At 38.9% G+C, this 19,090-nt stretch overlaps 1 protein-coding gene across 1 annotated transcript in view; it reads right to left on the reverse strand.

Moving 5' to 3' along the window:
• The window catches only part of CPNE4 (copine 4), a 225,316-nt gene that overhangs the window by 39,483 nt on the left and 166,743 nt on the right, over positions 1 to 19,090 (reverse strand). The window contains exons 8-10 of the mRNA XM_041466406.1: positions 14,287 to 14,385; positions 4,984 to 5,070; positions 4,345 to 4,404 (exon numbers count right to left, since the gene is read on the reverse strand). Coding sequence (XP_041322340.1) covers positions 4,345 to 4,404; positions 4,984 to 5,070; positions 14,287 to 14,385 — 246 coding nt within the window. The remainder of the gene's footprint in view (positions 1 to 4,344; positions 4,405 to 4,983; positions 5,071 to 14,286; positions 14,386 to 19,090) is intronic.

The raw sequence follows: 19,090 nt of genomic DNA on the forward strand, positions 1-19,090 counted from the left end.
GTAAGGAAGGGTCTTGCTAAAGGCTGCAAAAATAACTCTGAAGGCACAGCTTGCTTTTGCAAATGTTCAGCTTCCCCAGCTGCAGCCTCTGCTTGGCACAAGGAACACTACTTTATGCAGCTTCAAAATGAAAATGGAACATGACATTTTCATGCTTCCTTAAAAAAATTACACAGCCCTTCTGAAACTTATTTTTGTTGCTAAAAAGTTAAAGGGAAATATCATACTAGGTCAACCAAACATGGCTTTCCTCCACTGGTTCTGATTTTTCACCTGTATCTTTCAGCTGAAGAAACTAACCTCTAGTAGGCTTGGAAATCCCTTCTTTGCTTGATCATTCATGAACCCCTGGCACCTCACCACATCCAGTCAGGAGAGAGAAGAGCTTTTTGGCTTGCAAGTAAGGGTAATCTTTCGCCTCTGCTTCCTACTCACTGTTCAGGCACCGAAGCACTCAGTTTGTTTTCCACATAGATCTGTTTCTAAAAATGGTATCTGGTTTTAACTTGAATAAATCAATGGAGAACCTCTCATGACTTCACTTGTGAGGGCACACAACTGAGAACACTACACATATTTAACTGAGGAAGAAAACAACATTAGTGGTTTGTGAAATCCAAGTGAAATCCATGGATGCTTGTATGAACTACCTTAGTTGCGGGAAAATTTTTTGTAAAAAATCTTATTCAAGGTGTGCATATTTTCTTAAAAATAAGTATATTTTCTCTGATAATAATTCAACCTTAATCTGATTACAGAAGGCACAAAAATGCCACTGTATGATAGGGAAACAAAGAGGATTCCTGTAAAATTGTTTAAAGTAGGTGTTTTTCCTGACAATCCTAAAACACTAAAACACATTAACAAGACTTTAGTGACACCTCAAACAGATCTGGACAAGTCTCCCTTTATGGCTAACTGCTTTGGAAATGAAATCAAGAATGTGGAGTAGGAATAAGGAGTGGGTTTCATAAACTTGGAAAAAAGCCTGTGGCTAGTGTTTGGGAAAGCAAAAAAACCAACTTCCTAGAACAAGCTTCCTTTTGGAAATGGTCCTTGCAGTAGAGGTCTGCTCATAAGTAAAAAAATATCCTAATTTCCTATGATGAAGAATTTATGAATTTTTGTACTTGGATGCAGCATACTTCTTGAATTTGATCCAAATCTCTGTTTGACTCCCACAGGGAGGACTTATAAGAAAGACAACCGCTGTAAATTGCCACAATTGCAAAATAACAATGCAGAGCTCCTTTAGCATTATCCAGCAGGACCAAGGTCTTGTGCAAATACATTGGATAAGGATTTGTAAAAATAAGTTAATATATGACAGAAGTTATGGTAATATCACAATTGAGCTTATCTTTTGGGCAGTTAAGTAGGAATCTTTCTTAAGGTACATGTATTTGATTTTATCAGTGTATCTTTAAATGTATCAGTTCCAGTGTAGCAGTCATCTTCCCTCAGCTAAATAAGGGCATAACAGGGCAATAACTACACTCAGTACCAGCTTCTTTTTTTATCCTCAGACTTGTAAAAGGTGATTTTCACTACACTCAAAACATCCTACATAGCTGGGACCTCCTGCTAGATCTGTCAGCAACAAATCAGGCTGCCCAACACTGTGACCTGCCTGAGAGACTATCTGTCCAATATATCTTTCTATCACAGTTCCTTTTATGCATGTTACACATGCTTTCTGCTGTATTTCCTGAAGTGATGAAAATGTCTTCTGACTACAGACCCATTTGCACTGCCAACCTCTGAAGATTTCTTCTGCAGCAGGGTACACTGTCTGATAAGAGATACAGTGTTTGGCAATAAGCTGGGCATAAAAATAGAGGGCTGGAATCAGCACTCTTGATCTCTATAGATGAAAGCTTCTTAATAACTGGTTGTAAAGTGAAGGGAAAGTTTACTTTCATTTTTCAGAGATGTTCTATCTGACTACAAACCATGTTTCTACAATCAAGATACAAAGTATCCCAAGAACGAACAGCATGATGTTACCAAGGTTTCCATTAGTGCCTTAAATTAGCAGGTGCATCACACTACAGCTTTTTGTTATCTAATGTGGGCCTGGCATCCCAGTTTCCCTCCCTCAGCAAGTGCCCTTTCAAATCACAGCTGTATCATACTGCCTGTACACAGCATGAGATCAACAGAAACGTCATTAATATCAGGACAGTGACATATCAGGAGAGTTTCAAACAATCCCAAATCTACTACAGTTGGAAAAAATGGAAATCTGGGAAAGTCCAAGGAATAGGCCTCCTCTGTTTCAGTGGTCTGAATTAATCAGATTAGGACTATGTGAAGAGGAGATTATATGATGCATGCAGAAAGCAAGGGAGAATGGAATATGTCCCCAGAAGGCTGCACCCTTTTCTTTCAGTGACCACTGGAGAATTCATTTTGGAAAACAACAACACATCTCACAACCAGTCTGTGCTGAGGACTGCAGGAAGAAGAGTGGAGGAAAACATGTGGAGAGCAAGTTTTTGACGATGTTGAGTTAGAACCACTGGGCTATGCATGCAGACAGCTAAAGTTACAGAGATGTCACAGTGGCTTACCCTGGGTCCCTGCAGGTTGAAAATTGATAGTGATGAGTTTACACAATCCTGTGGATTTCCCATTAAGGGCAACAGTAATCCAGGGATCTCTGTGGTTGACAGTATAACAAATCTTCCATTTCCTTTATGTCCTCACTGGCCGTCCTTGAAGATGAGCTTACTTGAGCTTTCTATTACCAATTGTTTGTTTCATTTTAGTAAAACACAGTAGAAGCCACTATCCACTTTAAACCATTTACCTTATCACTTTCAGACTTGTGTTTTGCAGCCTACTAATAGGAAACCTGTGACAAGTAAATAAAAGGCAAGAAAATTGCCATAACCCTTCCTTGCACTAAGAACTTGCTCTTCCATTGGAAAACAGTTATGAAGAATCAGTGTTTGAAAACCTGTAACTTATTATGTAAATCCCTAGATACTTTCTAATGGTGGCAGTGCTCCTGTTCTTGAGCTGGAGTTGTGGGAAATGCATATTAACTGGTCTTTGCATGTGCCTAACCACATAACCTTGTTAGAAAAGGCTTTCAAATATAACATGAAGGCATTAATGTCTTTCAGATAGTGGCCTTGAATACATTTGATAATTGAGTTCTTCCAGTCATATTTTCGGGGGGGGGGGGGGGGGGGGGGGAATGTCAGAAAAGATAAATTAAAGGGGTTTCCAGAGACTGGGAAGTTTCAGACTTGAAGGAGAAATGTGCATTGCTGGTACGCGGGGGTAAAAGAAAAAGTAGCCCCGTAAGGCAGAGAAGTAATTACACAGTATGCTTTACATGAGAGAAGACAATTATAAAGATCTTTGTCCTGCAGAAAATATTTTCTCCAAAACCAAAACAGAGTCCTCAGTTCTGGGTGTTATCCAATGAGTCTGTGACGAGTATGGGCAAAGTCCATGTTTAACACTTCAAAAAGCCGATCTATACACAAGAAGATGATCCATTACTGTAGCTGCTGCTAGAACTTTCTGGTACAATTAAAAACACCTTTCTTTTTTTATCAAATCTTTTTGGAAAATGAAGCCTTGTCTAGAAAATGTGAAATGGAACATACCAGTAGCATCCAGTGTCTGCTACTTTATATGTGGGAGCAGAAATAGGGCAGGATGCTACAGGAAAAGAAAAGATCTCTAGAAGCAGAATATTACCTTTGTGCATTTGATTTTAGCCCTTAAGCTGGCATAAATTAGAAATCACATAAACCAGATTGGAACTGAGCCACAATCCGTATTCCTATGCTATGGGAAAACTGATATATCATATTACATTATATTAAGTGTATTAATTTTTAGATACATGATACAAAAAAAGATCAAGCCCACACACCATTAAATGTTTCTAAATTTATTAACTGGAGATACAAAAAACTGTATTTCTATTTATGAAGAGGCCTGCAAATCCTTTTACACCCTGTTCCTTGAACTGAATAGCTTGTGAGTACACTCTACATTAGAACAGTGTCCTCTGTAGTGCCATCTTACTTGGTAGCTATGGCTGAGATATGAAACACCAGCATTTACCCCAGGCTGACAGAGAGAAGTCCTTGGCTGGATCTCTCTGTGTGTGACTTTCAGTATGGCACCGTTTCAGGGAAACAACTTGCTTTAACAGAGGACTCATTCTGGAAAGGAAGGCTGGCCCTTAATACATTTTGCAAGAAGAACTTAATAATTTACCAAGGAATGGCATGTAAGAATCATTTCTCTGAAAGTAATGAATTGGTATCTAAGGGGATTCCTTTTCTTCAAAACAAGTTAGAGAAGTAAGACACTTACTGTAAACTGTATTTGGCAGCCTCCCATGATATAATCTAAGAAAGAATGCATCTTGTGTATCTGCAGACAAGAAAGCAAGACATTCAACTTAGCTGTGTACTGATAAAACATGGGAGAACTGCCTGAAAAAAAATAAATTGGAAGGGGGAGAGAGACCAACTGAAAATAAGGTAAAGGAAGAATCATTAAATACAGTTTGAGACAAAAACAAAACTATATATAAACACAAAAAAAAAAAAATCAAAATTCTAAACTTACATAAAGGAAAACAAAAAAGTAGAACCAACATCTCCGTGGGAGATCAGAGAAAATTTTGCTGTTTGTTTAGGAAAAGGAGGGCAATCCTATAGATACAATGGAAGGATATACAAGGGATACACACACAGTTGGAGAGTATTTAGGTCTTAGAGTTTAGTATTGTCTTTTCCATTGTACAAGAGCAGAGATAGGGCAAGAGAAATGAAATGAAAGTTGAGGACAGTCAACTTGATTTTGAGATTCAAGTCCTTGCCTTTACTTTTTGTAGGGAACAGTTTCCTTTGCTATTCTACAGGCAGTTCCACTTTGTTCCAAGCACCATTAAAATATATCCCTGAGAGCTTAATAAAGAAACAGTCAAAGAGCAAAACATATATTTACCTTGCACTGGTTAAGGATGACAATGCCTGAGTTCTTGTAGTTCTTCTTCTTTGCTTTGTACTTGGGGTTAATGCATTCCCATTGTACCTGTGAAAAAAATAGCAGTCATTCTCTGCAGGAAAATTTTAGGTACAGATTGAATAATTAACAAAAACTGCACTGCCCAGTTTCCATAGTTGACTAAATCATTACAGATAATGGTGCACAGAGAGGAAAAAAAATGAAAACTGTTAACTATGCAGAGAATAGTTAATAGAAAAAGGCTCAGGGCAAACATCAGTCTTTGAACATATACATGTGGACATGGCACTGAGGGAGACATCCAGATTAATCTGTTGTCATCTTCCAGTCTCGTAGTTTGAGGTGTTACATAAGCAAGATTGAGGATCTTTTGAGAGGACAAAAAAAAGAAGGAACTTAATACAAATGAGAATACTGGAGAGAGTAACCTGATGCATTGTATTAACTACAAAACTGTTGTCACAATTACACTGCGTTTTGTATTAAACTCATGATTATAAAAATTCTGGTCAGCAATCATCTCACTTTCTCCTTTAAGTCTGATAGCAAAATAAAAAGTAAATCAGTAAAATATTCACAAAGATGCAGCTAACTAATGATACATTTGAAATTTATCCCTAAGAATACAGTAAAATACCTTTTTTATTTTTTTCATAGTTTTATTTACAGTCGATTTTACAGCACAACAGTCCTACCTTGCTACTGAAATACATCTCCTTGTTCTTATAACATCTCCCAGGTTCTTAACCATTTCCACTTGAAATGCCTTCCTCTGATTTCAGGCAGAGTGATAAGGCCAAGCTTTCAGACCCTCACCTCTAACATTTACAGTGTTATTCATGCCTTTTACTGCAGGAGTAAGATGTACATTTGTACATGCAAGTGCCTATTGGCATTTGTAGATACAGATTTTTATCTCTAATGTGCTGTTAATGTGGATAATAACATGACTATTTCCCTGCAGGGAGCTGTTTTCAAGTGTGGAGACAAGACAGGTGATGCTGGGTAACAGAAAGAAATACAATTCCAAAAAGAACCAGAACGATCTATTATCTAAAAATCTCTATTATGACAGTTTGAAATGAAACATGTCTTAAGTGTTACAGTGTTTTGCCTACAATGAAAATCTGCCCAAGTGTTACAATACTTTGTCTACAGTGAGGTACATATGTGACATATTCTAGCAAAGTGTTGGAGCACCAATAACTATTTTTACTTTGTGCTCAGCCCCAGAAATTTCATCAACTTCAAACCACTGTCTAACAGCAACTATTTGAATGTCTCTGAAGTATTCCAGACATAGAGATTTTGTAAAACATCAAAAAAAGGGAAGGAAAAACATATGGCTTTGGAGCCATTTCTGCACAGGGGAGGAGGGGTATCTTCATCACTGTGAAATGGAGACAGGTGACAGAGTGAAGAACAGGAAAAGACAAAAAAACAGTTCCAACTGCAGGAAGCACATCTGCTTGCTCTCCCAGCTAGCCTACAGCTCAGTTATTTGTCTTGTGAAACAAATTTTCCAACTGAGAAGACGGGCAGGTACTGGCCCTCATGTTCAGGGGAAATCCTCCGTAAATGTTTTTTCTCTACTCAAGAGAAGCAGTCAGGCTCAAGAAATAAAATCCCTTCTCTCCCAGCAAAGAGAGTGGTCTGTAACACAACACTGGAGTGCAATAAGCTCATATTTGGGTCCAAAAGCAAGGCAAAAGCACTGCCTAATCTTGATAGGTTGCTGTCAGGCAAAATGGTTTAACACACAGTAGTCTGCACACTTACTCGAAGCATTTCTACAGAGAAATCATACTGTCTGTATTTCATAGATAAACTGTAGTATATCAAGTAGAAAGAAAAAAATAGGTGACAGGATTTGCATTCCTCCCTTTGACACTGAAGTACACTGGAGAGGTGTAGTAGCTTTCCCCTGAACATCCAAGGTGAACTTCAATTCTAGCATCCTCCAACATGAATATTTTTTCAATGTGCATATTTAAATAAGCCCTGACCTATATGAAGCCATATACTATGCATACAATTTCTCTTCTTAGGAAAAAGATTATTTAAGCCTGGAAAAAGAAATTTCCATGGTATTTTTATGGAAGAAGTTTATAATAAATAAGGACCAAAGTGGCATAGAACAGAACTTCAAAAGAGAAAAAAAATCTCAGGCTCCCTTTGCTAACTGTAAAATGCAACTGTGAATGTTCATCTACTTTGCAAAGCATTTTAAGATGTATGGATAACAATTCTCAGTAACTACCTAAAGCTCATTAAAATATTCTATGTGCAAGTCACTAACATTATTGGTTTATGTGGATAATACAGCAAAGGATAGAACAGACTAGAAAATTTACACAAAGTAGGAAAACAAAAGGAAAGAACAATTGTGCACTTATTAAATCTATTGATGATAGTATAATGAAGGGAAGGGAATAAGAGAGGTGAGAGAAGACATTTCCCAGTTCATAGGCTTAAAAAAGCCAGCAAGATTGTTTTACACAAAGCTCAGTCTTCACTTACCCACCAAGATCCAGGTCTGGATCCTTGGCAATTCCCACAGTTGAAGCTAAAGATGTAACAAGCATCATTTGAAGGAAATTCCCCATGCAGGTCTTACTGTTTATCCAGCTTTTATAATGAGAACAGAGTTCAAAATACAGCTCTAAGCAGGTAAGTAATAACAAGAAACAATTCTCAAATATTTTGCTTGCACTGTTGAGGCCAACCTCAATTTCCAGTCTGTTCCTACATTCCCAGTATTGATTTGGTATCTGACATTGTTTTTTATTGATCCATTTTTGCTCTTAAATTAACTTTTCAGTTGAGAGGAAACTAATGCAATAGTCTGCAATCTGACAGTAATGGTAAACATTGTGAAGTTTGGATTCGTCATCCTGAAAGTCACTTAGCATTTCCTCCAAATGCCTGACAGCTCTGGGCTGTGCAAGCTCTTTCCCTATAGAACAACACAGAAAATTTGAAAGAGAAAGCAAGCTGGTTTTAAACTACCTACTGTTAATTTAAGTAATGTTGCAAATGTTGGTAATGGACTCCCAAGACTATACTGTGCTGGTGTTTCTTTTATACACTTAAATTTAAACCACTGTGTGGAGAATTTTTGAACAAACTCCATTCAGCTACTCTTCAATGACAGTCACTGAACTAATGCTGACACTTGGAAGGTCCCAATCCTCTTGTGCCTGTGATGAGGAGACACAGACCCCTAAGTGGGAGATGTCACTCTGCACTGAAGGATACTGTCTTTCCAAACACCCTTACTCCTTCTCTTAAAAAACCTTCAGAAGAGAGAGAAAAGCAAACAATGCAACCACTTATGCCACACACCAGCAAAGGGATGTGGAGCTGACTGAATGAAGACAACCATTGTAGAAGCAAAATTTGGACAATATGTGGCAGAAGCTATTCAGAGAAAGGACTGAAGGTGTCAGGAGTGTTTCATGTTCCCCAAGGCCAGAAAAATGACAGCAGATGCTTTTTCTGGGACAGTGCTAGCACACCAGGACATTGGGTAGGCCTGTGTCGTAGTTTGACCAGGAAGTAAGGGTTTTGAGAATTAATGTGTTAGAGGGGATTTTGAATGTTAGAGGACTGGGGGGAGGAGGAGGAGTGTTTTGAAATTGTTCTATTGTAGATTGTTGTGTGTGTAGTTTTCCCCTTCCTTTTTGTGTCTATGTAGATTAATAAAGTGTTGTTTTTTCCTCCATTCCCAAGTTAGAGCCTGCTTTGTTCTGTTCCCGGGTCACATCTCACAGTGACCATTTTGGGGGATACACCTTTCATGGGAGCACTGGCACTGTGCCAGAGTCAATCCATGACAGCCTGATGAGGAAAGGGCTAGTGATCTTTCATCACTTGTTGTACGCTTGTGGCATAGCTTGTGTCAGCAGCAGAATGCTCTCTTGCCTCCCCTGCACTTGGTTTAGCTCCTCTTCCTTCCTGTTCAGCTGCTGCAATGAATTGCACAATTTGTGAATGACAAAGGAGGCACTGCAGTCTAATGGATGGTTCAAAACCCCCAGTCGATAGCAGGCAGCATTATATCCTGCACTGTCTCTTTCTGATGCCTCAAGAAAAACAAACCACTTTTGTGTGAACTGAGTCTCCTCCCACATGGAAGGCTGCTTTATTCCTGCCATCCCTCTAGGCAAGAGCACAGGATAGTTTTGTGGTTTTTTTTCTCTTCCTGTCCCAGAAATACATCCACCAAGAGAGAAGAGCTGCCTTTAATCATTCTCAGAGATTTTCTCTGGAAACTTGCCCCCGGGGAACGAAGTGGAAATTAAAGCATTTCTTGTTTCCCCAGCCAAGCCCCCAGCATCCCCTGTGCTTCCGAGGCTCTACCAATGGTTGCCTCTGCACAGGGATTGGGCAGGTGCCTGCTCTGGCTGCCCTCTACTGCCCTGTCTGGGGCCAGGAGCAGCTGCTGGTGTTGCAGACAGTCCTGGGTGAACTGGGCTGTCTCCTGATAAAACTGGAATTGTCCATAGGTGTCAATAACACCTTGGCCCATTAGCAAGAGCTTAAAGGTCTCACCGTGCAGAGTCATCTGAAGAGCTACCAGATGGAAAAGCCCTCCCTAATAACACCCTGAACTTGTGGGAATGTCAGGGGAGAAGAGAAGTACAGCAGGGTTTCTTCCTCCTCTTTCCTTTTGTGTGTGTGCAAATGCACACGTGTCCATTTTTATGTAATACAGGAACAGATTTTTCCTTTACATAACTCCTGTGCTGCATGGGGATCCAGGTGATTTCTCTGACTTTTCTCCTCTCAAATCCCTCTGGCTTTATTGCCTTGATTAAAAAAAAACCCAAAAAAGTTATTTTTTTTCTCATTAGTAGAGGATTCTTCCTTTCAACTATGATAAGCTTTAATAGCATTTACATTTATGTAATCTCAACCTTCTTCTTGTCCTGTTTAAATATGCTTGATGGATAAATATTAGCACACCTTAGAAACTGCCACTGTACACACATATTAAAAACATATATTATATGTATTCTTGGAAGAATCTTAAGACACAATAAACTCAGAGTATTTATTAGTATTTAACTTAAAAAGATAAGGATAGAGTTATTCTTACTGTGTTTTTTTTTGTTTTTTTTTAATGTCAAGATTCTGGTGAAAGAGTAAATAATAAAGTTTGGAATGGTGGAAAGTGTTAATACAAGATCTAGAAACCACCGATTTACACGTTGGAAAAGACCTCTAAGATCACTGAGTCCAACTGTTAAGCCAGCACCACCAATTTCACCATTAAACCATGGTTCATGCAAGGGCTGCTTAAGATATGCACTTAAGCAAGTGGAACAAAAGGATGTCTTTGTGCCATTTTCTATTGGTGGTCAGTATGAAAACAGGCTAGGTGTCAGAACATAACAGTCTATCACCATAAGGTAATTGTTATGGAAGAGAAACACATAAAGTTATTATCCTGAGGTTGTTCATGATCAGAAAGTCTCCTTAAAAAAAAAAACCAGCAAGTTTTCTCAGAATTCAGTCCTCTCAGTCATGGAGAAGCACTTAACACTCTGAAGGAGTCGTAATTCAATATTTTCAAATCTCACCCAAGACATACCAGGTTCAGAAAAGAAATTCATAAACAACTTATGCAACTTTTGATCAAAACAAGTGATCTCATTCAGGTAAGGAATTTTCTCTTCTTTTCACACAATACTGGTTCAACCACTCAGAAGATACCAGTGCTATCTAAAGGATGCCTGGTCTCAGACACACATTTCTTAGAAATCTCACAGCCAAGGCAAGCCAGTTAGCTCATCTGTGTCTGACACTCAAAACTTGGGATAATCAGTACACAGCCCAGGGATGGAACAGTCTTAGAAGCACCACTGGCTCCTGTAAGTAAGCAGGTGATCCTGCTTACTTACAGGAGATGGATTCATTCTGTCCATCTCAAGCGGTTACGTAGCAGTTGATAGATTGGCTACAAGACAAAAATATCTTTACTTTTAGAGGGGGAGGTTAAAGAATGGGTCAGAATGCTCTGTGCTTTCTGAAGGATGAACTATGTACTTAAAACGCAACTTCAACATCATTGTCAGCTCCTCCAGAGATGAGGTGAGCTGGTGAAATTGTGAGAAGCACTAGCGTCTCACAGATACCACACAGTCCATGCTGCTCACCAGCACAAACTGTGGTACTCCCACTCTCACTGCTTAATGCATCCATGACAACTTGTGCTGCTGATTCCAGCAATACAGGCATTGCTGATGGGCAGAGATGGAGATCTGTGCCACTGCTGTAGCAGTCCTTCAAAACCACACAGATTTGCAGTTTAAGCTTAATCGAAGTTCTTGAATCCCCTATCAGTGATGAATGTTCCTTCCAATTCTCTCCAGTTTTCTAAGAAAGCGAAAAACCCTGGCTGACAATCACTAGGGCGTTTTGATTATCTTTTGACAGAACTATAGCAATGTACTGTAGCTGGCTGTAAAGTCTATTGCACCAAAGAAAATATAACCAGAACAAGAAGCTTCACTGCATCTCCTTAGCAACTCAAATAGGGACGCCAGACCTGAACTCTACTCTTTACTCTGGATTCCACAGCATATGAGATGAAGTTCCAGGCTTTGGCCCTCATCTTCAACACTTGATACTCATGTTGTGATGCAATGTGAAAGAATGTTAACACCAGGGGCTGTAGGATGTAGTTTTAGTCCTCTGACTGAAAGGAGTACTACATGGAAAACAATATTTTCTGGTCTGAGGCTACGAAAGGGTCTCTTCTAGGAATGAAGAACTATGTTTAACCTACTCATCTCCCCACCGACATATAATTACATTTCTCTGATATGGCCTTCCTTATCAGATATAGCTGGCAACACATCTACTTGAAGGCGAAACACCTTCTTTCTATATAATTTCCTCAAGGTTCACTGTAACCTCTTTATTCGAAGCAAACACTCCACTGTGCATGCTTTTTCTTTAGGGAGGCTAAAACTAAAGAAAAACTGGACAACTGCTAATCACTCTACTTAATGTTGCACAAAGGATGTTGGCATAAACTATGCACTAAGATGTTTTTATGGGGTCCACAGACAATGGCATATATTGCCTTTAGCAGCAATAGTTCTTTCTGCAGAATAGAGAAAAATGAGATAGGATGAGGGAGAGACAGTGAGAGAGTGAAAGGGAAATTTAATTCTGGCTCCAGCCAAGTGACATGGCTTCCCACACAAGTGACCTCTCCTGTACATAATGGGATCACAGTATTGTTTTCCATAAGTACATCATCTCCACCAGGACCTGCTCAAGCTCCTACTGCTTGTTCTTGCCTATCATGCTATTAGTGCTCACCAAACCCTGATTTCATCAGGGGCAAGAACCATCTAGAATGTGCATTTATATTTTTGGACCACTATTTATCAGCCACTTAAATGACTAATGCTTACTATCTTATCCACTCAATCTTGTTTTCCTCTAGAATAGGTTACAAAACAAGGATTAGAAAAGAGGAGAAAGGAAACTGATTCCCACCTTGGTGGTAACTGTGTCCCATGAGAATTAGTTATACCAACAGCAGGGTTTTGCAGGTGCAAGCCCACAGAATAACTTCACAGCCACAAGAGAATGAGAGGAGCAGGGAAGAAAAAAAGGCACAATTCCTAGGGCGTGTGGAGGAAGATTGCAAGTAAAAGGCTACAGGTGAAAGACAACCTGCAGAAATAGCAAATGGCAGGCCCATAGCAAGAGTAAGATTCAGGCACTTAAACCACAGGGCAAAATTAAAACATTTTGGGACAGCACTCTGATAGTGCAGTGACAACCTAGAACAAGAGCTGACAAATGGCTGCATTAACTTCTTATGACTCTGAAAGAGTAATCATCCTTTTTGCTAGCTGAAGATGAAAAAAAACATACTATTTCTCCATCACAATAAATCTTTTATCCTGCAGAGCCATTCCTGGCATTCTGGACTACAAGGCTCTTGTTTTGGCCAACAAGCTGTCTCCTGGGAAGGACCATGATGTGGTTTTAAGACACTTACATTCAAAATACACACCCTTTACCACTCACACAGGTATTTAGGTACCTGAGACAGGTATCTGAGACACAGGTACTTAAGACACAGCTATTTGTATACAAATTTGGAGTGTTGTCACATCACTGGCCTTGTTAATGTTATTCATTCTGGGATTTGTTTGCCTCCTTATTTCCACACAAATGTTGCTTGATAAAAGTTTTGATCCTCTGACTTGATTTGAGAGAGCAAGCAAGGTTTCATTTACACTCAGGTTGTGTTCAGAAGTCATTTATAATGGACTAATATATGGCTGATGCATACCAGCAGTATTTTACACACATGAGCAGCATTTGCCAAACTTTAGTGTATTCTAAGAACTTCAACAGAAAACATCGAGTTTCTTGACCTATGGCATAGACTGACTGCTTACCACTTATCAAACACCTTCTGACTCTCTGTTAGATTTTTACTAACACATTATAAACAGAACCTTAATAAAAATCCCAGATAAAGCTTATTACGCATTTGTGTTTGGGGTTGAGATCGCAACAACAGTGGAACAATGAATACAAATTATCTGCAGGATCAACGTTTTTAACTCCCACTCAGAGAATTTATCAAAACTAACACCTTTAGAAGTAAGTAATAATAGAAAATGACAATTTCTGGAATTAGATATGCCAAATCACTTATCATATTAAATAATTACTATCAACTGCAATTTGAAAAGATCAGGTTGACATAAAGAAGTGAAATTATTGATAAGCTAAAAATTTCATTTCCCGTTAGGGCTGTAAATCATGAAATACTTAGAAAACCGATTAGTTTCATCATGTTGGGCTCTAGTTAAAGCTGGCAGCAATGAATGCAGCACATGAGAAATGGAGGAAGATGGAGAATGACCCTCACCCAATAGAGGCCTTTAGGCCAGCAGGGAAATGCTTTGAGTAGCCAGCATGGGCATCTGCTTTGCAGCACAGCACCTCATGGAAACCATGTGCTTGGGCTCAAAGGAAATAAATCTTAGCAGAAAGAAATGCCTGTGGAATGGGAGCTAGGAAAAAACCTTAAATATTTCAGGCATGAATGTACAGGAGCAAATGATCTTTTACATTTTCAGATTACTGCATCCAGGTAACAGTAAAACCTGTGGGAGAGATCAACACAACTAAATTCTGGGAAATGATGAGGCAGTGCCACCTGTTTTGTGACAGGATTGTCTGGGGAACACCGCTCTACAAAGATTACATATTGAGATTGCTCAGGTGGTTTCCACTTACCTGTCTTCCCTCCATAGCTCCTCGCATTTCCTTGAAAGTCGAGCTAAATTCTCCAATGAAGTCATGCTTTCCATTGGAATCCCAGTCCCAAACTATGCACTGGGGAGACAAAGGGGAAAAGAACAAACCAGCACATTTTTCTTCAGACAGAAAAGAGATTTGATTGAAAAACTCTGCAGGAGAAATTATGATGCACACTGGGTAAAGTGTTTTATCTAAAACAAAATCACAAAACAATAAAATCCTATTCGTGTTCTGATCAAAATAAAATGGCAAGTGGAATCTCAACACAGCTTGCTGCTGATAGTTCTGTGTTATGGAGTTTGCCTAATGAAGCATGTATTTCAGAAGGAAAGGATTTCTTGTCTGCATCATTTCGCTAGGTGTGAAAATACAGGATTATGTGTATTTGCATATTCATGGTCAAATGGTGTCCTGACTTACCTTGTTGATGTACTTTACAAATACAAATTAATATTCAAAACCCTGTTTGCCTTGGGCAAAAATTACATTTCTCATTTTTACAGTCAGTGAAGGTGAGACAATAGTTACAGACATAATTTTTTGAAATGGCTTTGAAATTATACATATCAGTGTTTGGTGCCCATATCTTGGCTGTTTCCCAGTGTTGCTCAACAGTGACTATTCAAACCAAATCTCACTGGTAGTCTTGCCTAAATTCATACATAAAGATGAATATCTCAATGAGTTTAGCATTGAGAATTTAATTTTACAGATTTTTCTAAATACAACTCAGCTAGCCAAGACAGAAGCACATAGCAGTAGCTACATGCTTTGCTAAATTGTAATTTTAAAACTGCTCCAAGGACAACAAAGGGGCTCACAGCTTTAAAGAACAAAGTCCCAAACTCAGCCTTATGTTCTCTCTAGATGAACATCACATACATTGACTGAATCAGGAGGCCTTTACTGAAAATGTCCTGCTAAAAATATATATTTTAGGGTTTTTTAAAAGCAGAAATGTGTTATCTGCCCTGCCACATGAGGAGCACACTGTTATAGCACTATCAGATGGTTCTGAGGGTAGCAACAGAGGGTTTTATCTACCTTCTTTGTCTCAATGAGGCTCAGTGCTTTTGACCCAGCATTGGTGGTCAGACAGCACAAGAGGAAGAGCAAAGTTTGCTCCTCAAAGACTCCTCAAGCCAATTGAAGTTAGCTTGGTCCAAAGTTCTGAGTTCACTCAGAAGGGAACAGAAATCATTGGATGTCCACTGGATTTTGAGTTTTAAATATTTCCAAAGAACCACTTTACTGAAACAGACTTCCCTGTCCACCAGTTATGCTTTCTAATCAGACTGAATAATCCAGTCAAAGCCGGTAGGTGGATGTGAGTGTCTGTCCGAAATTTCCCTCATTCTTTGCCTCTTGTTCATCACAAAAGTCGAGACCACAGGGGAAAGGAAAAGAAATCCGGGTCCGACTGGTCCACCAAGCCAAACTATTGTCTACAGGTGTGTTTGCTCAACCCATGAAACACTGCACCTGAGAAGGGGCAGTGTGCCCTCCTTTGCCTGCTGCTCCTGGAATTTCTCCAACCTCCTGACTTGGCTGGACTTTCTCTCTGGAATGACCTTCTCGGTGGTCACCACTAAAGGACCCTTGATTCCCCTTCATCATACCACCGTGACAGATGGACTGAGATGGGAGAAGGTTCTCCCATCAAGAACTGAGACATGCGACCCCTACATAGAAAAGCCCCCTCTTTTCTCTAAAAGACTGAGACTGAAATCCCTACCGTAGGGTGGGGGAAGGCGTGTGTGGGGAAGGCCAGGTAACCAAAGCAAGTTTGCAAGCGACCACTGGACTGAGAAGACAATGGTTCTTGCCTACTGCTGATGACTTTTTGTAGCCTTTTCAATAGACTACTTTGAAATGTGTCCCCTTCCCCCAGTCAAAAAAGACAATAAAAGAGGTTAGAGCTGACTGGCACCCTTGAGATCTCCCCTAACATGAAGACGGCAGGCTCTGTCGACTGGACTTCAAAGGATCCCATGTCTGGTAGCTATATACCTCCTTTCTTTTCCTCCCCTCTTTTTTCCTTATTCTTTCCCTTCTCTTCATTCCCCTTCTCCCTAACACATTTTGTTGTGATTATTCAATAAAAGTACATTTGTTTTGATTTTTACTGCAAAACCCCCTTGTCGTGTCTGTTTTTGCACCCTGAGATCAGTGAAAAGAACCTTCACGAATCTTGTCCTTAGGACGGATCGTGTCAGTGAACAATCCCTTTTGAGGGTGTGGGAAAGACTCTAAAAAGCTTGAGGTTTGGACCATTCTATCACCCTCCATTTTAACTTTTTTTTTTTTTTTTTTTTTTTTTTTTTTTAATAATGCAGGAATCGAAATGTGAAAATATTTTACTCTAAGACTTGGAGATACTTTTTCTAGCAGCTTTTACATTTAGTGGGGAAAAAGGGAAGTTCCTGCATTAGTTTGTTTATAGGCTACATTTCATACAAGACCAATCAAATGAAAGTGGGTTTCTGATTCTGATAGTGGTAATAGTGCCTGGAAAAAAAATAGATACAGTATTTTCAACACTAACAGTCCTGGAGTATTCTTTCAGATGAAATCTTCCCTAGAAATTACTCTCTGTTTTTTATCAACATAAATTTTTAGATGACCTGGTAACAAGAAAAAAAATCCAAGAAAAAACTAATTTAATTCACAAAAAAATATTCCTGAAACCAGTTTTGTTTCATAGAGTCTGAAAATTTAATTTTATTTTTTCTGTGAAATTTCTTGACAATATAAAAAGCTTATTTTTTATTGAAATTATTTATAAATATTCAATAAAAATGGATTCCAGAGGTGAAGCATGACTTAAAATTGATTTTTTTCTGTAATGGTTGCAAAAGCTATTTAAGATCTTAGAAGAAATACAAAATAAAATGAATTGTAAAAATGCCACAGGAAATTGCTATACATGTGCAAAAAGTATAGTTTTAGCAACGCTGGGAACTTTGAAAACAATGTTTTTGAAAAAGTTACTATTTCACACAGAAAAGGAGAAAAAAGAACCCTTATAATGAAATTGTCCAACCAGATTTCCTTTTCAGGTTCAGTCTTTAAAGTCAGTTGGAGCATAAATACAATAACAGACCCAAGGTTATCAGAGTCCTCCAGGAAAAGGTACTTTGAAAAATTTCTATTAGGGTGCCGACTTTTACAGAGAGGGAAAAGCTCTGAGTACTTATTTGTGGTCAGAACTTTGAGTGGAGAGGAGCAAAGTTAGATTACATATAAAATGTCCACTCAACAGGGATCCAGCTGCTTTTTCTTTCAAGCTGGAGGTTTTCTAACTTTAGTTTTCAGAAAGCCAGATGGCACTTTAATCTTCATATTGGCTTAATGGAACAGGCAAACAATTACAGAATTATCTCAGTGCCATTTGTTCAATTACAGCTAAGGGAGAAAGGGGATTCCTGCACATACATCCATTATGACTTCTTTTTTCCCCCCAAGTTTCACATCTGGCTGTAGAAATTAATTGTTACTGTCTGAAAAACATGTTGTACACAGTAATGATCCTGCATTTCAAATGTATGTGAAAAGCCTTTCTGAAACATAAAAATAATGTGGTCCAGACATTTTTATAAAAACCCCCTCAGGCAGATCAAATAAGCAGGGAAGGATCTTAGCAAATAATCCATAATCAGGTAAAGACCACAGGTGATAATCAAAACATTATTTCCCAATGAAATACTTTAAAGCGTTTTTTGGTCTCTCTTCAAGTCAAATCCTCCACAATGTGAATCATACTTTACCTTTAGGCAAACCTTAATGTGTTCTTTGGGTCTCTACTCCTAGAGGTTGCTTAAATAGATGATTAACAGTATACCTACATTCTATTAAAAAAGTCTCATTAATTTAAGGAGGCTTTCCATACACTTAATTTGAATGCTGGTAAATCAATGCTCAGATAACTGGTGAAAGAATTCAGTCTCCTCCCTACAGCTTACAAGCTCACATACAGGGAATAAAAACCTCTGCTAATGCTGCATGGTGATGGAATAGCACTGACTGGAATGATGGAGAACATCTTTCCAGTCAGTGCTATTCCATCACCCTGCATGATCCTATCCTCCTCCTCAAAATACCCACTGAGTGCAGGGAGAGGGAACACTGTGCTATCCTTAGTGGAGCTAACCAGTAGACTGAGTTAAAATGACATCAGAGGATCACTTCTGGGTATCCACATCTTCATTCCTTCAGCTTTTCTTGTAAATAGTGCAAAATGAAATATTTCCTTCCAGGCTGAAATTGAACCTTTCACTGGAGAAAGGTCCATTTTAAAAAGAAAAACATATCTCAGGTGGGTGCTGATGGAAATTTTCCCTGGTTTAATTTCAATTTTTTCACCAAGATTAGATTTTGCCAATACTACAAAGGGCATTCAAGAAAGATTGCATTGGCACTGGAGCTACAACAGCACAGGCTTCTCTGGCTGATTTTCCTAATGCTTCCCAGAAGATGACAGCTAGATTAATCTTGCTACCTCTGCATGAACAAGAACTCACTTGCACAATTTCTGATTTGATTGAGACTTTTCCTAAGTCTCAATACTAGAGCCAACAAAATTCCAGTACAATTTTCATAAAATAATTCTTCCCATAGTCATCATCCTAGCTAGCTTTAACTACAAGAACTAAGTAAGAGAAAAAGACTGGCTACAGTAAGCATGTGTTTGTGTGCCTGCAGATACTGAGGTTATTTTCCCTACACAGCTTCTGAGAAATGCTTGATTTGTCCCCATTAGATTTTCACAGTGAGAGAACTA

Source organism: Pyrgilauda ruficollis, unplaced genomic scaffold (assembly GCF_017590135.1).
Source record: "Pyrgilauda ruficollis isolate IOZ18807 unplaced genomic scaffold, ASM1759013v1 scaffold2, whole genome shotgun sequence".
NCBI lineage: Eukaryota > Metazoa > Chordata > Aves > Passeriformes > Passeridae > Pyrgilauda > Pyrgilauda ruficollis.